General features: G+C 46.9%; 1 protein-coding gene across 2 annotated transcripts; it reads right to left on the reverse strand.

Annotated features, from left to right (window-relative positions):
- Window positions 1-607: 607 nt before the first annotated feature.
- msrb2 (methionine sulfoxide reductase B2) lies at window positions 608-4323 on the reverse strand. Of its 2 annotated transcripts, none has more exons than XM_080543376.1 (6): window positions 4079-4323; window positions 3634-3920; window positions 3130-3227; window positions 2515-2591; window positions 2229-2376; window positions 608-1790 (listed from the first exon to the last, which is right to left on the reverse strand). In XM_080543376.1, the coding sequence occupies exons 2-6, from the start codon at window positions 3746-3748 to the stop codon at window positions 1662-1664; spliced, it is 567 nt and encodes a 188-aa protein (XP_080399502.1). In that variant the 5' UTR covers window positions 3749-3920; window positions 4079-4323; the 3' UTR covers window positions 608-1661. The 2 variants fall into 2 exon arrangements, with proteins under 2 accessions (XP_080399502.1, XP_080399501.1); XM_080543375.1 differs by having other exon boundaries at window positions 4074-4323.
- Window positions 4324-17104: the final 12781 nt, after the last annotated feature.

Genomic DNA, 17104 nt, shown 5'->3' on the forward strand with positions numbered 1-17104 from the left:
TTCAGAAATTAAGAAAATATTAGGTAATAGATAGTATGTACAATTTCCCAAAAAAAGTATTTGCTTCATTATGATGTACATATTTCGTGCAAAATAGTATTCCAAGGCTAAACATTTTAATACCAATCTACTCAACAACAATTCTAGTATAAATCAATATACAGTAACAATAATTTTTAGTGTTGGAAAAGTATTTGTGTACAGTAGGCCTACATGTGTCCCCTATGCAGTGCAAAGTCTTTCATCAGGGGTAATTAGGATATTAAATGAATTACAAACCCTTAAAAACACAAATAATACATTGAGAGGATTACATTTTTATTTCCAGATATAGTTGCATATCATTTGTGGTTCCTTTATCTGTATGTAGTATTTCTAAATGCTTAAACAAGTTTAATGTTGGCGCTTTTATTTTGGAAAAAGTTCTCATTTACATGTACCCGAGCTAAATCGGCGGAGTTCCAGGGAACAGCTCGGTTTACCACCTGGTTTATGTACATAGATATCATACATACCGGTATATAAGTTCCCATTGCTAGCTCTACAATATTGCTAGGAAAGTAAGTAGCGTGTCAGTTGAAATGACGATCATTGACAAATGTTTGACTTAGCAAAGTTTTATTCAGTACAATACAGTCCACACACACACACACACACACACTGAACTTTTCATAAGTAACAGCTTAACAGGTGAACTGAACACAGGAACATGTCGAAACTTAACTAACTAACTGCAACTTCTGATACAGGTGCGTCGCTCGCATTCATTTAACCACAACAACGGACACAAAAGACAGGGTTGAGCAAAGGTATGGTTGGAGATAGCCATCTGAGATTCATTTGTGAATCATTTCTCCATGAACACACGGTGTTAGTGCCAACATTCTATAAACAAATGAAAATAATAATCCACAGACGTAATTTGATCCGCAAATGCAGATTCGGCTGTTCTAATGCTAAAGTCTTGTGTTGAAATGATTGGATAGCTACACAAAGCATGCTTTTATGTATAACTTTGGATTGGTGTTTTTCACAGATTTTGTTTTTATTCACACATCGTAACAATTGTTTGCAAATGTAAGAGCCTTTATTCACAAATCATTAGCCATATTTACAAATATTTTTATTTATTTATTAAAATAATGGTTTACAAATACAAATCAAGAGGTGTTTGTGTGTGGATAGTAAATTATATTTGTGCTTTGTATGTGCTCCACTTCAACAGGAGAGAGATGGTTCAACCCCAGTATACAACAGAGACATATATAGCACCCACTCTTTTTGAGTGCTCACTCCCCAACCCTGGTTCTGAGAAACAGCTGATCTTTGAGCAAGAGTCAGGTTCCCGGTTGGTTCTAGAGTGAATCAAGCGCTGAAGTCAGAGTTTGACGTTGATGAACTCTTGTGGGTCGTACTGTATCAGTGACTTTGCCGTTAACACCATAGAATAAGTACTGACCAGAACCACAGTTACAGACCTACAGACAGGAATATACAAATATTCATATACAACGCCCACACACTCACCCACCCACCCAACCACCCCCACACACACACACACACTCTATGTTTGGTTCTGGGTGTTTGGGAAGCAGTTCTACTGGTCCATGGGTTTGTTTCAGGATTTGAGTCAAGACGGTGCTAGGCAGTTCAGGGAGGTTCTATTCGTAATCGGGCTTGGGTTCACTGGGTTCTCTGCCTTTGAAGTTCAGACTCACACTGTTGATGCAGAACCGCTGGCCTGTGGGGTCCGGCCCGTCCTCAAACACATGTCCCAGATGGGCGTCACACTGCATGGTGCACACACACACCCCCACACACCCCCACACACCCCCACACACACACACACACACACACACACACACACACACACACACACACACACACACACACACACACACAATTACACACAGAACCTCCTACAAACACTGAGAGCCTGAACCATTAAGCGTTTGAACCATGATGCAAATTACAGTAAAAAAAAGAATCTACATGGAAATCAGAACAAAAAGGTACAAATAAAACACAATTAACACAGTTTCATGTTCAGTTCAGTTTTTGGTGTTATATCTCATATGGAAGAAAACTGGAGCAAAACTATGAATGAACCAGGCCCTGAATGTAGTAGTCTATCATCCATTTAGAATGGTGTCTGTCTTTATTGTTCTTTCTGGGCTCATTGGCTCCATCTTGGGTGTTGTAAAGTGATCCTGTGATTGACCACTCACGTGTTTGCAGAGGATCTCTGTCGTGGCACTGCCCATGCTGTTGTCCGGGCGACGGATGATGGAGGTGTGGCTCTCGTCCCGCTCCCATGTTCCGTGAGCGTTTTTGAATGCCGGCCAGCCCGTCCCTGAGTCATACTTAGCTTCCGAGCTACAAGAAGAGTGAGAGAGTGAGAAAAGAGTAAGAGAGATTGAGAGCGATTAGAGCGAGTAAGAGGGAGAAAGAGTAAGAGACAGAGGGGGGGGGATGAGCTGGGATGAGAGGAAGGATCAAGTGTGAGGATGTTACCTGAAGAGTGGAGAGTCGCAGCATACACAGTGGTACATCCCCAGCTCACTATGAGTCAGGTAGATCCCACTGAAGGGCTGAGAACACACATACACACACACACACACACATCCACGCACACACACACACAGACATGCACACACACACACACACACACACACACACACACACGGTTACATACAACAGACAGAGCTGGGAGATTGAAAATGTCACTTGTGCACTTTCCTGAGAAAAATAGCAGGTTTTTCAAATTACTTTTAGGGCCTTCTTGACATGACTTTTTCTCCTTATGTTTTGTGTCTGTGTCGGAATGTGGTGAACAGAATGCCATGTTCATCTGCTGATTAGCTAAATTGATTATTTGTATGGAAATGAGTCTTAAAGCCAGTACTCCTGTCGTATCTGGCACACTAAAGAGGATCTGAATGTACACTTTGTTATTGCCTGTTGTTGAAAGACAACACTAAAATAAGGGACAAAGTCCATCCTAACCTATGGACCCCATTTGGAGATGTTTATGACGTTTGAATGTATGTGTGTGTGTGTGTGTGTGTGTGTGTGTGTGTGTGTGTGTGTGTGTGTGTGTGTGTGTGTGTGTGTGTGTGTTTGACTTACCACCTCTGTCCCCTTCTCCCTGGTGACTACATACTGTTCTGGGGTCAGTTTCGTCTGCCAATCAGTGGTCTCATCATAACGAGTCAGTGACCACAAGCCTGACAGACACACACGCAAAGAACTATTAATCATCAATTAATTGCTATTTTGTGCATATTAAATGCATTCTTTCCATTATTATGTGCATTTAATTATTTTTCCTCTATATTATGTATTTTTAGCAAAAATTATTTCTGCTCTTTGAACAAATCTTTCCCTCAGGGAAATGATGACAGATGGCTCTTTGGCAATTTACACCGTTTCGTCTAAAATGATGTCCTCTGCTATTACATAATCAGAAAAATAAAGCCGATCCCTATTTATTTCAAAAAAATATTTCTAAATAATATCATTCAAAAATATATTTCCAAATGTATTCCTACACAAACGTATTTCTTAGCAGATAGAAGACCGTAGTCTACTCAAATCAGATCAACAGCCAGAGCAGAAGCGCATTTTTTGTACCTGGATTCGTGGAGACAGGACGTATGAAGGCTGGAACTCTCTTGGGCAATAAGACGGATTTTGCAGCTGCTCTCTGAGAAATGACGAGCGAAAGTCGGGAGATGAAACGAGACATGTTTAGTTTTGTTCTGCGATGTTCTGCGACGCTGTCTAAATCAAGCAGTGTAACCAGCGGATGTCAGCGGTAGTCTGAGCTGATCTGGGTTGATTGAGGACTTTCAACGCCTCAGCGAGTTTGCGCCGGTCCCTGTCGGCTTGTCTCCCAACCTGTCGGCGAGTATGGCACACTGAAAACCCGGAAAACCCGGTCAAAAAGCAAGATGATAAATGATATAGGTCAAAGTTTATAAGACAGATAACACCGAAGGCAGGGCCTCTCCCTCCTTCTGTAGAGCGTGTTTGTGAGAACAAAATGCTTTTAATTACAGTAAAAAGCCTACCGTACATGATGATGAAAAATGCTGTAAACTGATCAGATGATATTTTTGACAGAAGAACAAAAAGTACTAGCCTGTGTAAGTGACAGTAATTTTAGGTCTAGAATCCTTTCCAAGGAGATAGAGAGAATTCAATATGGGCAAATATGCCAGAGGGGACTATTTACCTAATCTAAAAGCTTGTATACAACCCAATTAATGATCAGAAGCAAAATTATATTTTTGTCAGGTCTGTACACATTAGGAATGCAAACAGAAGATAAGCCCTGGGCATAACCAGACCCCGCTGGTAGTGAGTGACTGCACTATGGTTCAACGAGGACACTATCTGGCATGACCTTGCACAGTTACAACATAAACCCAGTGGAATAGTGCCAAAGTTTAACTTGCAACACCAAACACACTCCCAGGAGTGTCTTGTTGGTAACTATGTACTATGCACTTTTGCATGTTTGTTACATCTCTTAGTCAGATACAACGAGCAATTTAACAACACAATATCATGTACACATAACGTATTATTTAACACTTTAATGGTTACAGTCTTTAAGCAAAAACTTGTGAAATAGAAAATAGTGTTTATTTCAGATATTGTAGTGTAAGATATTATACACATTTCCAGTGAAGTAGCCGCCATCTTGTTGTGACATTTTTGTTTATCCCGCCCCCTTCGTCACCCAACGTTGATGACGCTGATGGTTCCGGTTACACTGGTATGAACGCAGGCTGGTTCACCAGACAGCACCAAGATTCTGAGGTTCCATAACGGGAACGGTTCCTTGGTGGTGTGAAAGCCCTATCAGAGGCAGAAACGATACCGCCTCTGACCACACCGCTGTTCGTCTTAAAATCTCAGTGCTCTGTGCATTATTCTCTCATATTGGGCCAGATTCGAACCCATGCCGACATGGGCTTATGTGCTAGCCATGCTGCTAGACCAGTGGACCACCCCAGGCCACATTTCATCCAACATGTCTGATCACGCCCCAGAACTAAGTGGTTTCTTTGGTTGTCATTAGCTGTGTTTGAGGCCAGTCAGCCTGTGACATGTGACGTGTGTCTGTGGTTGGCTGTCAGGCTGGTGAGTGAGGCGATGGGGGGCGTGGTGGAGATCGACTGGCAGCATGAGTTCCCTTGGGAACCTTCACATCAGCGAGCTCAAGTTTGAGTTGCAGTCCAACATCGTCCCCATAGACAGGATATGCAAGGGAACCTACTACCACAGAGCTCTGCTTTATAAGGTAACTGTTGCATCATTCTCTCTCTCTCTCTTTTCTCTATACTTCTCTGTCTCTCTCTCTCCTCTCTCCTTTTCTCACTGTTCCTCTCTCCACCTCTCTCTTTCCACCCTGTTTCTCTCTCCACCTCTCTCTTGTCACCCTCCCGTCTCTCCCTCTAACTCTTGACCTCCACCTCCACCCCCCCCCCCCCCCCCCCAGGTGTTGACTGACCTCCACCTCTCTCTCTATCTCTAACTCCTGACCTCCACCTCCACCTACCTCCACTATACAATAACACATTTAGACACTACCAGACATTTAGACACTATACCATACCAGACATTTAGACACTGTACAATACTAGTAATTCCATGCAATGAAAACAGTTATAGTTTGGAATTAACGCACACTACAGTGTCCTTGTAAGATGTAGAAAAAGTCTCAGGTTCTTTGGCGTGTGCAGGACTCTGCTGAACATGTTCTACCATTCAGTGGTGGCCAGCGCAGTGCTGTCCGGAGTGGTATGCTGGGGGGGGCAGCATCAAGGAAGGTGACATCAAGAGGCTGAACAAGCTTAAAAGCTGGTTCTTTCCATCATTGAAACTCCTGGCCATCATGGAAAATCCCTCCCTTCCCCTACATGACACTGTAGCAGAGCAGAGAACCTCCTTTAGCAACAGACTACTACAACCACGCTGCACTAAGGAGAGCTATAGGAGATATTTTTTGGTCTTACGCAATAAGACTGTACAACTCCTCCTCTGGCTGGCTCGATCGGGCTGATCAGAGTCAGGCGTATAATTCTTACTGTATATAATGTTTCAGATGTCTATTTTATTATTGTCACTTTATTTTGTTGTTTGTGATGTGAGCTGTTGTAACGCTTTAATTTCCCTTCGGGGGATCAATAAAGTATATCAATAAAGTGCGATATCAATAAAGCTTTACTATCTATCTATCTATCTATCTATCTAGACACACACACACCTACACACACACACCTACACACACCTAGTGTAAAAGTCCCTAGGAAAGGACAGAGTACGCAATGTATGCAATTACTTCTCCACATGAAGTAAGTCTAAATGTGGATCATAAATGGGCAGTGCATTGAAATAGGCCTTCACACTTCAAGTGGAAGGACAACTTGGACAACTTGTTTTGTCTGCTAGGAGTCGGGGAGGGGGCGGGGGTCTGTTATTTGTCTTTCTGGTGGCTCTGAGTGATTATTCCAGGGAGGCCCCATTGCCTCTGTCCCTGGCTAGGCCTTTGCAGCCAGGGGAAGGCTGTTTGACATGCAGCCACAGTAGCACCTCTATTCCCTTCCCCATACACTAACACCAGCAGGGTGCCAACGACATGACCAACATCTCTCTATACTAGGGAGAAGTGCCAACTTGTAGGAACAAAAAAACACAGTCCGGGTTAGAGTGAAGACACCTCTCAAACCCTTGTCAGAGCAGATGGAAGCCCTTGGAAACCCCACCATGACACAACTATGGCAAGCAAGCACTGGTAGTGGGATGGAAGCCGGGGCTAGCATTATGCTCTTGTGTCCGGATGAATGAGAGCTGCCAGGAGCTAAAGTACATTAGACAGACGTATACAACTCTGAGCACAGACTTCCTCCAGGACTGTTATATAACAGAGGGGTTTTGATATTCCTGGGGTGGTGTGTGTGTGTGTGTGTGTGTGTGTGTGTGTGTGTGTGTGTGTGTGTGTGTGTTGTTTTGGGGCAATGGGGTGGAATCGAGCCGTGAATTACTCTCTTTAAGTAAATGAGTAAATTCATGGAAATGCTAAAAGCTGGATGTAGTGGAGGTGAAGAAAAGTATTGTGTGTGTGTGTGTGTGTGTGCGTGTGCGTGTGCGTGTGCGTGTGCGTGTGTGTGTGTGCCGAGACGGTGGGGTGGTTCTTTCATACAAAGATTCTCTTTTTTCTCAGTCTGTCAGTGACTGAGAGGGATCACTTTGACAGTTAGGGGCACATTAACGGGGAGGGGAGGGGAGGATGGGAGAGGAGAGGAGGGAATGGGAGAGGATGGGAAAGGAGGGAATGGGAGAGGATGGGAGAGGAGGGGATGGGATGGGAGAGGAGAGGAGGGGATGGGAGAGGAGAGGAGAGGATGGGAGAGGAGAGGTGGGGATGGGAGAGGAGAGGAGAGGATGAGAGAGGAGGGGATGGGAGAGGAGAGGAGAGGATGGGAGAGGATGGGAGGGGATGGGAGAGGAGAGGAGGGGAGGGGATGGGAGAGGAGAGGATGGGAGAGGAGAGGATGGGAGGGGATGGGAGAGGAGAGGATGGGAGAGGAGGGGAGGGGATGGGAGAGGAGAGGATGGGAGAGGAGGGGATGGGAGAGGAGAGGAGAGGATGGGAGAGGAGAGGATGGGAGAGGAGAGGATGTGAGAGGAGGGGAGGGGATGGGAGAGGAGGGGATGGGAGAGGAGAGGATGGGAGAGGAGAGGAGAGGAGAGGAGAGGATGGGAGAGGAGAGGAGGGGAGGGGATGGGAGAGGAGGGGATGGGAGAGGAGAGGATCTGAGAGGATGGGAGAGGAGAGGATGGTTATCTTCATAATTGAAGGCTCTGTGTGATGCTGTACTTACGTGTCGGGGGGGTTGGCCTTAATAGCTAAGATGGGTCGACGCTGGTTCACGCTGAGTCAAAACCCTCTGGTCTGGACAGGCCTGAGATAGAAATGGGGGGGGGGGGGTGAGAAAGAGAGAGAGAGGAAGAGGGGCGGAGAGAGGGAGAGAGGACGGTGGGGGGAGAGGGGGGGAAATGGAGGGGGAGAGAGAGAGAGAGAGAGAGAGAGAGAGAGAGAGAGAGAGAGAGAGAGAGAGAGAGAGAGAGAGAGAGAAAGTGATAAGGGAAGTAGTGTAAGCGCTGAATGATTTTATAAAAAAAAAGATTTACAAAATAAATGTACATACAGTACAGTATACACACAAATGCACATCTCTCTCTCTCTCCCACCCGTCCAGGGTCGTAGAATCTGTCAGTGATGTGGTCAGTAGAGGCCAGTTTGCCGGTCAGGTTGTATTTGAGTGACAGGTTGAAGTCCAGTAGTTTCTGTAGTGCTCTCTCATAGAGCTTTCACACCAGCAAAGAACCGTTCTGGTTCGCGTTCGCGAACCAAGTCTGGAACCGGCCGGCGCGTTCAGACCGAAACTCAATTGGTTCGGAGACTGAAAAGTTGGTTCGCAGCGGGAACCAGAAAATAGTGGTTCTAAAGCGGGAACCAGCAAGAAGGAATGAGACAAAATGTAATCTAATCTAAATCTAATCATTAGTGATCAAAACAATTATCAAAAGTTTCCTAATTCTCTCTATCTTCCTCACATGCTCAGCAAACGCACACACACGCGCACGCAAATTTCGTAAACCATTTCTATTCCAGTAATGGAGCAGCTAGTTAGTAAGAGAACGTGTGTAGAAAGTGTCTTTTATTTTGTTTCATTGAAAATAGTGTTTATTTTAGATACTGTAGTGGAAGATATTATCCTCATTTCCAGTGAAGTAGCTGCCATCTAGTTGTGACATTTTTGTTTATCCTGCCCCTTCATCACATCGTTGATGACGCGGATGGTTCTGGTTACACTGGTATGAACGTGGGCTGGTTCGCCAGACAGCACCAAGGTTCGGAGGTTCCCAAACGCGAATGTGAACCGGAACGGTTCTTTGCCGGCGTGAAAGCCCTATAGGTGGTGGGCCGAACGCGTTTTTTGTGAAGTTTATCGATTTCCATCTATAGAGTACACAATGTTTAACATATGATATTAAGTAATTCTACTAAGTCTAATACAATTTGTTGTCATCTCTAGTTATGTCGGAGATTTTCACAAACTTGTTTTTTAATCGTCTGTCTGCTCAGGGACATCGCTGGTCGCTCTAGTTGATAAACCAATCAGAATTCGAGTACGGCTTCATTAGGACCACGAAATGTAAACACTGGCTGTTAACCCTAGCAACTGACTGGATGTTAACCCTAGCAACCGCGGGGAAATAACGAGATGTGATGAATTATGGAGTGTTGTATGCATTTAACAAACCGAACGGACAATATTATAGCATTTTCAGATGCAAGTTGGACCAAATGTGTACATTGTTCTCTACAGTGGGTGAATCTTCACACTGCAGAAAGCCAAATTGCAGAAAGGGCTGTAAAAAATATATAACCTAGTAGTAGACAGTTACATTCCAGATGTGGCAGCTAATGAATGAATGAATGAATGGTCTTTATTGTCATTAATATAGTACAGGTACCATACAACGAAATTTAGGAGGGGGGGCTCACCTGGTGCTAGGAAAAAAAATACTAAAAACAAGAAGGGAAAAGAGCTGGTTTACATAAATAAAGGCTATATACACTATCCACTATACTATACTATACAAATAAAACACTGTGCTGTACTCTATGCTATGCTATAAATATCCTAACATTTCCTATCTTTGAACCTTATGTACCCGAGGGTTGTCATATTGCACATAGTATTATTGCACATTCATTTAAAGTGTCGCAGTTTGCAGGTTTGAAATGTTCACAGTTGTGTTTCAGTATTGCACTTGATTACAATCTAGTAGCTGCCATCAAATTGTCTAGATTGTCCAGGGCCTAGAACCTAGGTCTTTTGCTGTGTCCCAGAGAGGGGAGGGGGGCGCCGATGATCTTCTGGCCCGATCTCACGACTCTCTGTAGCGCTTTCCTCTCTGCGGCTTTGCAGCTGGAGAACCACTATAACCACAATATTGGCTACCATAGACAATGCTATATGCAGTATGCCAACATACGAAACATTGAAAGAGCCCGCAAGAGAAGGGAAAAATCAGTACAGGAGGCTGCAGGTGTGTTTTATAGCAATATAAGTTATTTATAAGAACAATATGATATAAACAAGCTAAGATTAATATGACATGATATGACATGAACATTATTAACAATATGATATAAACAAGCTAAGATATGACATGAACATTATTAATAATATGATATAAACAAGCTAAGATATGACATGAACAAGATATGAACAAGGCATCAATGGGTCAGGGTCAGCCCTGTCAGGTCAGGTCCAGAAGATGTGCAGTGCAGTCCAGGGCTGAGCACCTGGGGTTACCTGGGGAAACAGATTAGGAGAGTTGTAAATAAACTAGGCTATAACTTTGGAAGCATTACTATTACAATGCATAGAGTATCATATGTCTCTCTCTCTCTCCCTTCCCTCCCCCCCCCCTCCCTTACAATGTAGTAGAAGCAGAAGGTCAAACTGAAAATGATACACCACCAAAGCCTAGACTTCTCCGCTCAAAGACTACCACTACGTTCAGCCTAAATAAAAAAACACATCTTCTTCCCGCCCAGTGCATAATATGCAGACGGGACAAATATTTCAGTTTTAGAGCTTGTATACTGCTCCTGCAAAAAAACAAAATGTGTGAAAGGGAGATGCACATGCAAATCTAACAACCTACCATGTACAGACATGTGTCTGTGTTTGCACTGCGAAAACACACTAGTGTTATAAATGTTCTCTAAACACTTGAATCTTTGTCTAGTCTCGTCAATTATAGGCAAGGCAAGTGAAGATACATTTAGTCTTGGGTTTTGTCTTACCAGCTCACCTCGTAAAAGTGAGACGATTGACAATATCAAAAACATGCTTGCACACACATATACTGTAACGTACTCACACACAAGTTAATGTTACTGGTCCCAATTTGGCACAATTATTACTGAAATGATTGAGAATAGACATAGTTGACATTGGTAACTTAGCTATTGTACCCTTTAAAGTTAGATAACTAGCTTGTTAATTCATTAGCTTCACAATCGCGGGTGACGTTTGGTTGGATTTTTCACTAAAATAGCATATTAGAACATGTTTGTATTGACACAACATGGCATGGACTTGTTCATTAATATGTGATATGAATTAGTATGACGTGCAAATCTTACCTGAAACATTACTTGACAGTAAAGTTATCCGAAACAACTCAGTCTTCTCGTCTTTCCAGATAATACGTTGTTTACTTCCTAGTTCCGTATTTTGAAGGAATATCATTGGCAGACGTCAAGTCAGGTGACGCTTTAACGGATTTTGATTGGTTAGCGGCATAGTAGCCCCAATCATTCTCCTTATTAACTTATGGATCGTAAGTTTACTTTTCATAAAACGTTGATCGACCAACGTCTACCAACTGACGGAAACATGTTCCCAAAAAAAACGATTTAGCTTATATGAAAAAATCAACTAGTCTGTAGTTGTAGATCGATCATTTCACAAACGAAAGCAGATAGACAGCTTCGGCCCACCGCCTACTATCACTGAACCTGCTCCTGCGGTTCAATGACGAGTTTATCTCCTGCATCAGCTCCAAAGCCCTGACACAGGCACACACACACACACACACACACACACACACACACACACACACACACACACACACACACAGTTTCAAACTCATACACGTGAAGCTCTGCTGCCTTCTAGTGGCTTCTTTGTGTGCAAATTTCACAACTGGTTTCAACTGATGGCCCAGCATGCATTGCGGTGCACCTCCGTGTGATTGGACCACACCAGCTTGACCAGTGGGGTGAGGCCACCCGTGTTTCTCAGCTACAGGAGAGAGAGAGGAGACAGAGGGAGGGGGAGAGAGACATTTACTTGATTCTAACCACTTTTATCCAAAGCGACTTACAATTAGAGATTACTGGGACAGTCTCCCTGGAGTAATTTAGGGTTACTCAAGGGCACACTAGTGGTGGTGTTCCCAGGTGGGATTTGAACTGAATTGAATGATAATTCAGTCCAGTCCAACTCACTATCCACTAGGCCACCACTACCCAATAAGCCCAACACGCCGAAGAGAGGGATAACATTTCCTCAACGTCATTGTAGATTGTCTAGCTGAGAGACTGATGAAGTCTGAGAAAAGTTTGCATTATTAGGCCAGTTGGTGTGTGTATACTCGCCGGCCACTTTATTACGTACACCTTTTCAACTGCACGTTAATGCAAATATCTAATCAGCCAATCATGTGGCAGCAACTCAATGCATTTAGGCATGAAGACATGGTCAAGAGGATCTGCTGAAGTTCAAACCAAGCATCAGAATGGGAAATAACGGTGATTTAAGTGACTTTGAACGTGGCATGGTTGTTGGTGCCAGACGGGCTGTTTTGAGTATTTCAGAAAGTGCAGATTTCCTATGTGCTCACGGACTGCTCGTGGACGTCAAGAACAACCGCCTGGTGGACGCACTGACATTCTCCTCACTTGCATGTGTCCGCGGTGAGGCGACATACGGCGGGCTCTCCAGCTCACTCTCAGAGGGTGACAACTATCAGCACCTGCTCAGCGAGTTCCCCTGCTTGACACAGCCCACATTTTCCACCACCACTACCAAGCATGGGGTGGAGCACCACATAGAGACCAAGGGCGTACCCATCTACGCTAGGGCCCGGCGGCTCAACCCCGACAGGCTAGCAGTCACTAAGTCTGAGTTCGCCAACATGGAGCGCCTTGGTATCATCCGCCGCTCAGACAGCCCATGGGCCTCACCGCTACACATCGTGCCGAAACCCGACGGCGGATGGCGACCGTGTGGCGACTACCGCCGCCTCAACGACGCTACGACACCCGACCGCTACCCAGTCCCCCACATTCAGGACTTTTCTGCGCATCTGGCGGGTAAGCTGGTTTTCTCAAAGGTGGACCTAGTGCGTGGCTACCACCAAGTCCCCGTGCACCCTTCAGACATTCCCAAAACGGCGGTGATCACGCCGTTCGGGCTATTCGAATTCCTACGCATGCCGTTTGGACTTAAGAATGCAGCCCAGTCCTTTCAGCGGCTAATGGATTCGACGCTCAGAGACATGCCATTCCTATTCGTCTATTTGGACGACATCCTCGTTGCCAGCTCCTCGGAGGAAGAGCACCTGACACATCTCCGAGACCTCTTCACGAGGCTCAGCCAACATGGCCTGATCATTAACCCGGCGAAGTGTCTGTTCGGGTTACCCTCCATCCAATTCCTTGGGCATCTCATCAACAAAGATGGGGCCGCCCCCCTCCCATCGAAGGTGGAGGCCGTTTCCGCCTTCCCCCGCCCACACACAGCTCGAGCACTCCGAGAGTTTCTCGGAATGGTGACTTTTTATCACCGGTTCATCCACCATGCAGCCCACACCATGCACCCGCTGTACGAGGCTATGAAGGACAAATCCCCCAACCAGGCCATCGACTGGACGGCCGAGAGGAAAGCCGCCTTCATGGCCACCAAGACCGCCCTAAGCCAGGCCGCCATGTTGGCCCACCCGTCACCCAAGGCCCCTATTGCCATCACCACCGATGCGTCGGACTACGCCGTCGGCGCGGTGCACGAACAATGGGTCGCAGGCGCCTGGCAGCCGCTCGCCTTTTTCAGCCGTCAGTTGACGCCCAGAGAGCGCAAATACAGCGCGTTCGACAGGGAGCTCCTTGGCCTCTTTTTGGCAGTCCGCCACTTCCGGTTCCTGCTGGAAGGCCGTGAGTTCACGGCGTTCGTGGATCACAAACCCCTCACGTTCTCCATGTCCAAGGTGGCCGAGCCTTGGTCTGCCCGCCAGCAACGCCAGCTCTCGTACATATCTGAGTACACCACAGACATCCAACACATCGCTGGCAAGTCCAACGTGGTCGCGGACTGTCTCTCCAGAGCGGTCGTCGGGGCCGTTCAACTGGGTCTCGACTACCTCCGCATGAGTGCGGACCAGGCCTCCGATCACGGGGTCCAGACCCTCAAGAACGCGGACACAGGACTACGCTTGGAGGATGTCGCAGTCGGTGACTCAGGCGCAAAACTGCTGTGCGACTTCTCTACGGGCCAACCGCGGCCGCTAGTCCCTGTGAACTGGCGCCGGCCCGTTTTTGAGGCTGTACACAACCTCTCCCACCCCGGCAGGAAACCATCCGTGAAATTGGTTTCTGAGAAGTTCGTATGGCAGGGACTCAAGAAGGAGGTAAGGGGCTGGGTCGACACGTGCGTGGCCTGTCTATTCGTGCGCCTGTCTACACGTGTGTGGCCTTGTGGGACCACTGCCCGCCTCTCACGGCTTCACCTACCTTTTCACCATGGTGGACAGGACGACCCGCTGGCCCGAAGCCGTTCCCCTCTCCTCGACGGCGTCTTCCGACGTGGCCCGTGCGTTCATCGGCACATGGGTCGCACGCTTTGGGACCCCGTCTGACCTGTCCTCTGACCGTGGCTCGCAGTTTACCTCGGAACTGTGGAACGCTGTAGCTAGTGGTTTGGGGGTAAAGCTGCACCGCACTACTGCCTATCACCCCCAGGCTAACGGTTTGTGCGAGTGGTTCCACCGCTCAATGAAGGCGGCCCTACGCGCGAGTTTGACGGACGGCAACTGGGTGGACAAACTTCCGTGGGTCATGCTTGGCCTCAGATGTGCCCCCAAAGAGGACTTGCAGTCCTCGTCTGCCGAACTCGTATACGGCCAAACCAGTGGCGGCTGGTGCAAAAAAAATTGGGTGGGGCACAGCAGTGTGGCGGGGGGGTCCTCTTTCGCCGTGCGCAGCGCGCGCAATTTTTTTTCGCGTGCACGCGCATAAAACACGCACTGGCATTACAACCACTGTATAATTTCAACTTTCACCCTTAAAATGACCGTGTGGGCCATGGAGAAGTTACCCTGTCAACTACAGACACTGAGGTGGAAGAGTGACCGGTCTATGGACGTCGGTACGGTCCAATACCCAGTGTCAGACAAGGAGGAAGTCTAGTCAACAAGGCTAGTACAGGCCTCACAGCTACACTCAGGTTAATAAAGGTAGCAGATGAATATGTGTACTATGTGTCTGTGTGACATGGCTACATCAATGAGCAGAGATGAATGCTGCAGTCAGTAGTACAGTAACTATCTATTTCATAGACACATGATGGATGATGATGGAGAGTGATGGTGGTCAACACATCACAGCAGGTCAACACATTCAATGATGTATCACAACCAGACCATGTCAGAAACACAACCAGACCATGTCAGAAACACAACCAGACCATGTCAGAAACACAACCAGACCATGTCAGAAACACAACCAGACCATGTCAGAAACACAACCAGACCATGTCTGTAACACAACCAGACCATGTCAGAAACACAACCAGACCATGACTGTAACACAACCAGACCATGTCTGTAACACAACCAGACCATGACTGTAACACAACCAGACCATGTCTGTAACACAACCAGACCATGTCAGAAACACAACCAGACCATGTCAGAAACACAACCAGACCATGTCAGAAACACAACCAGACCATGTCTGTAACACAACCAGACCATGTCTGTAACACAACCAGACCATGTCTGTAACACAACCAGACCATGTCTGTAACACAACCAGACCATGTCAGAAACACAACCAGACCATGTCTGTAACACAACCAGACCATGTCTGTAACACAACCAGACCATGTCTGTAACACAACCAGACCATGTCAGAAACACAACCAGACCATGTCTGTAACACAACCAGACCATGTCAGAAACACAACCAGACCATGTCAGAAACACAACAATGCATCAGCTGAGTTAAAGAAAACCAACTCTTACCTTTGATGACAGAACATGAGCCGTGTTTACCCGTACCTCCGCCTTGCCCCGCGCATATTGCTATGAATAATTCGAAGATAGGTGCTTGCACGTTAGGTGCAAGGCTGCTTGGTTAACCCATTAGCGGGAACATTATTAGTTGCACAAAATAGGCTGATTTAATTGACCATGAACATCAGAGACAGACATTACGAATCTTCATTTAAAATACTCCGGAAGCCCGAAGTCCGGAAAACCGGAAGTCGGGAGTCCTCAGCATAATGCATTGTCTGCAATACAACCGGAGATTTCTTGGCCAGGGCGCACAAATGTGCGTCCTGGCCAAGAAATAGAGACAGCCAATTGGAGCGCTGCTACAGCTCACGTGTAAGCCAAAAGTATTCGTCCTGGCATAGACTTGCATTGACACGGCGCCCCGCGTTCTCTCCCTATGTATTTTAACAGTGAGTTTTACACACACACACACACACACACACACACACACAGATAAAAATGTTTATTGTATTGGAGGATTTTTAATGAATGCTGATAGGCGCCGACAGAATATCAGCCGCATTTTGTGAATAAACAATGTTTATTTAAAAAAAAAACTTTTACAAATCGCAACCAGGAAGTGAAGGTGGGGGCGGCGCCCCAGCGCCCTCTATCGGCCAGCCGCCACTGGGCCAAACCCTACGAGTCCCCGGGGATTTCATCCCGGATGCCACTGTCCCCTGGTCTGCATTCAGGCAGCGCTCCTCCCTGCTGGAGGCCGCTGAGGTGTTCGCACCCATCCCCACTTCACAGCACGGTACCCCTGCTTTCCGGGTCCCCACCGAGCTGCGCTCGTCAGACTTTGTTTTCATTCGCCACGACGCCCACCGCGGCCCCCTACGCCCCCCTTACGATGGCCCGTTCAAGGTCCTACAACACGGGGACAAGACCCTGGTGGTGGACGTTGGTGGTAGACACGAGACGGTCTCCATTGATAGGATCAAGTCCGCTCACGTGGACGTTTCCCGGCCATTGGAACTGGCTCAGCCCCCACGCCGTGGCCGCCCCCCCATGCCCCACCCCCCGCCCCCGGTCGCGGTGCCTTCAGCTGCGCCGGCTGCCCCTGCCCCTGCCCCTGTCCCGGTTCCCCCTGCCCCGGCCCCGGCTGGCCCTGCCCCTGCCCCGGATGCCCCTGCGTCTCGCACCCGCCGGGGTCGGATCGTCGTCCCTC

Source organism: Nansenia antarctica (assembly GCF_963989245.1).
Source record: "Nansenia antarctica genome assembly, chromosome: 12".
Lineage (NCBI taxonomy): Eukaryota > Metazoa > Chordata > Actinopteri > Argentiniformes > Microstomatidae > Nansenia > Nansenia antarctica.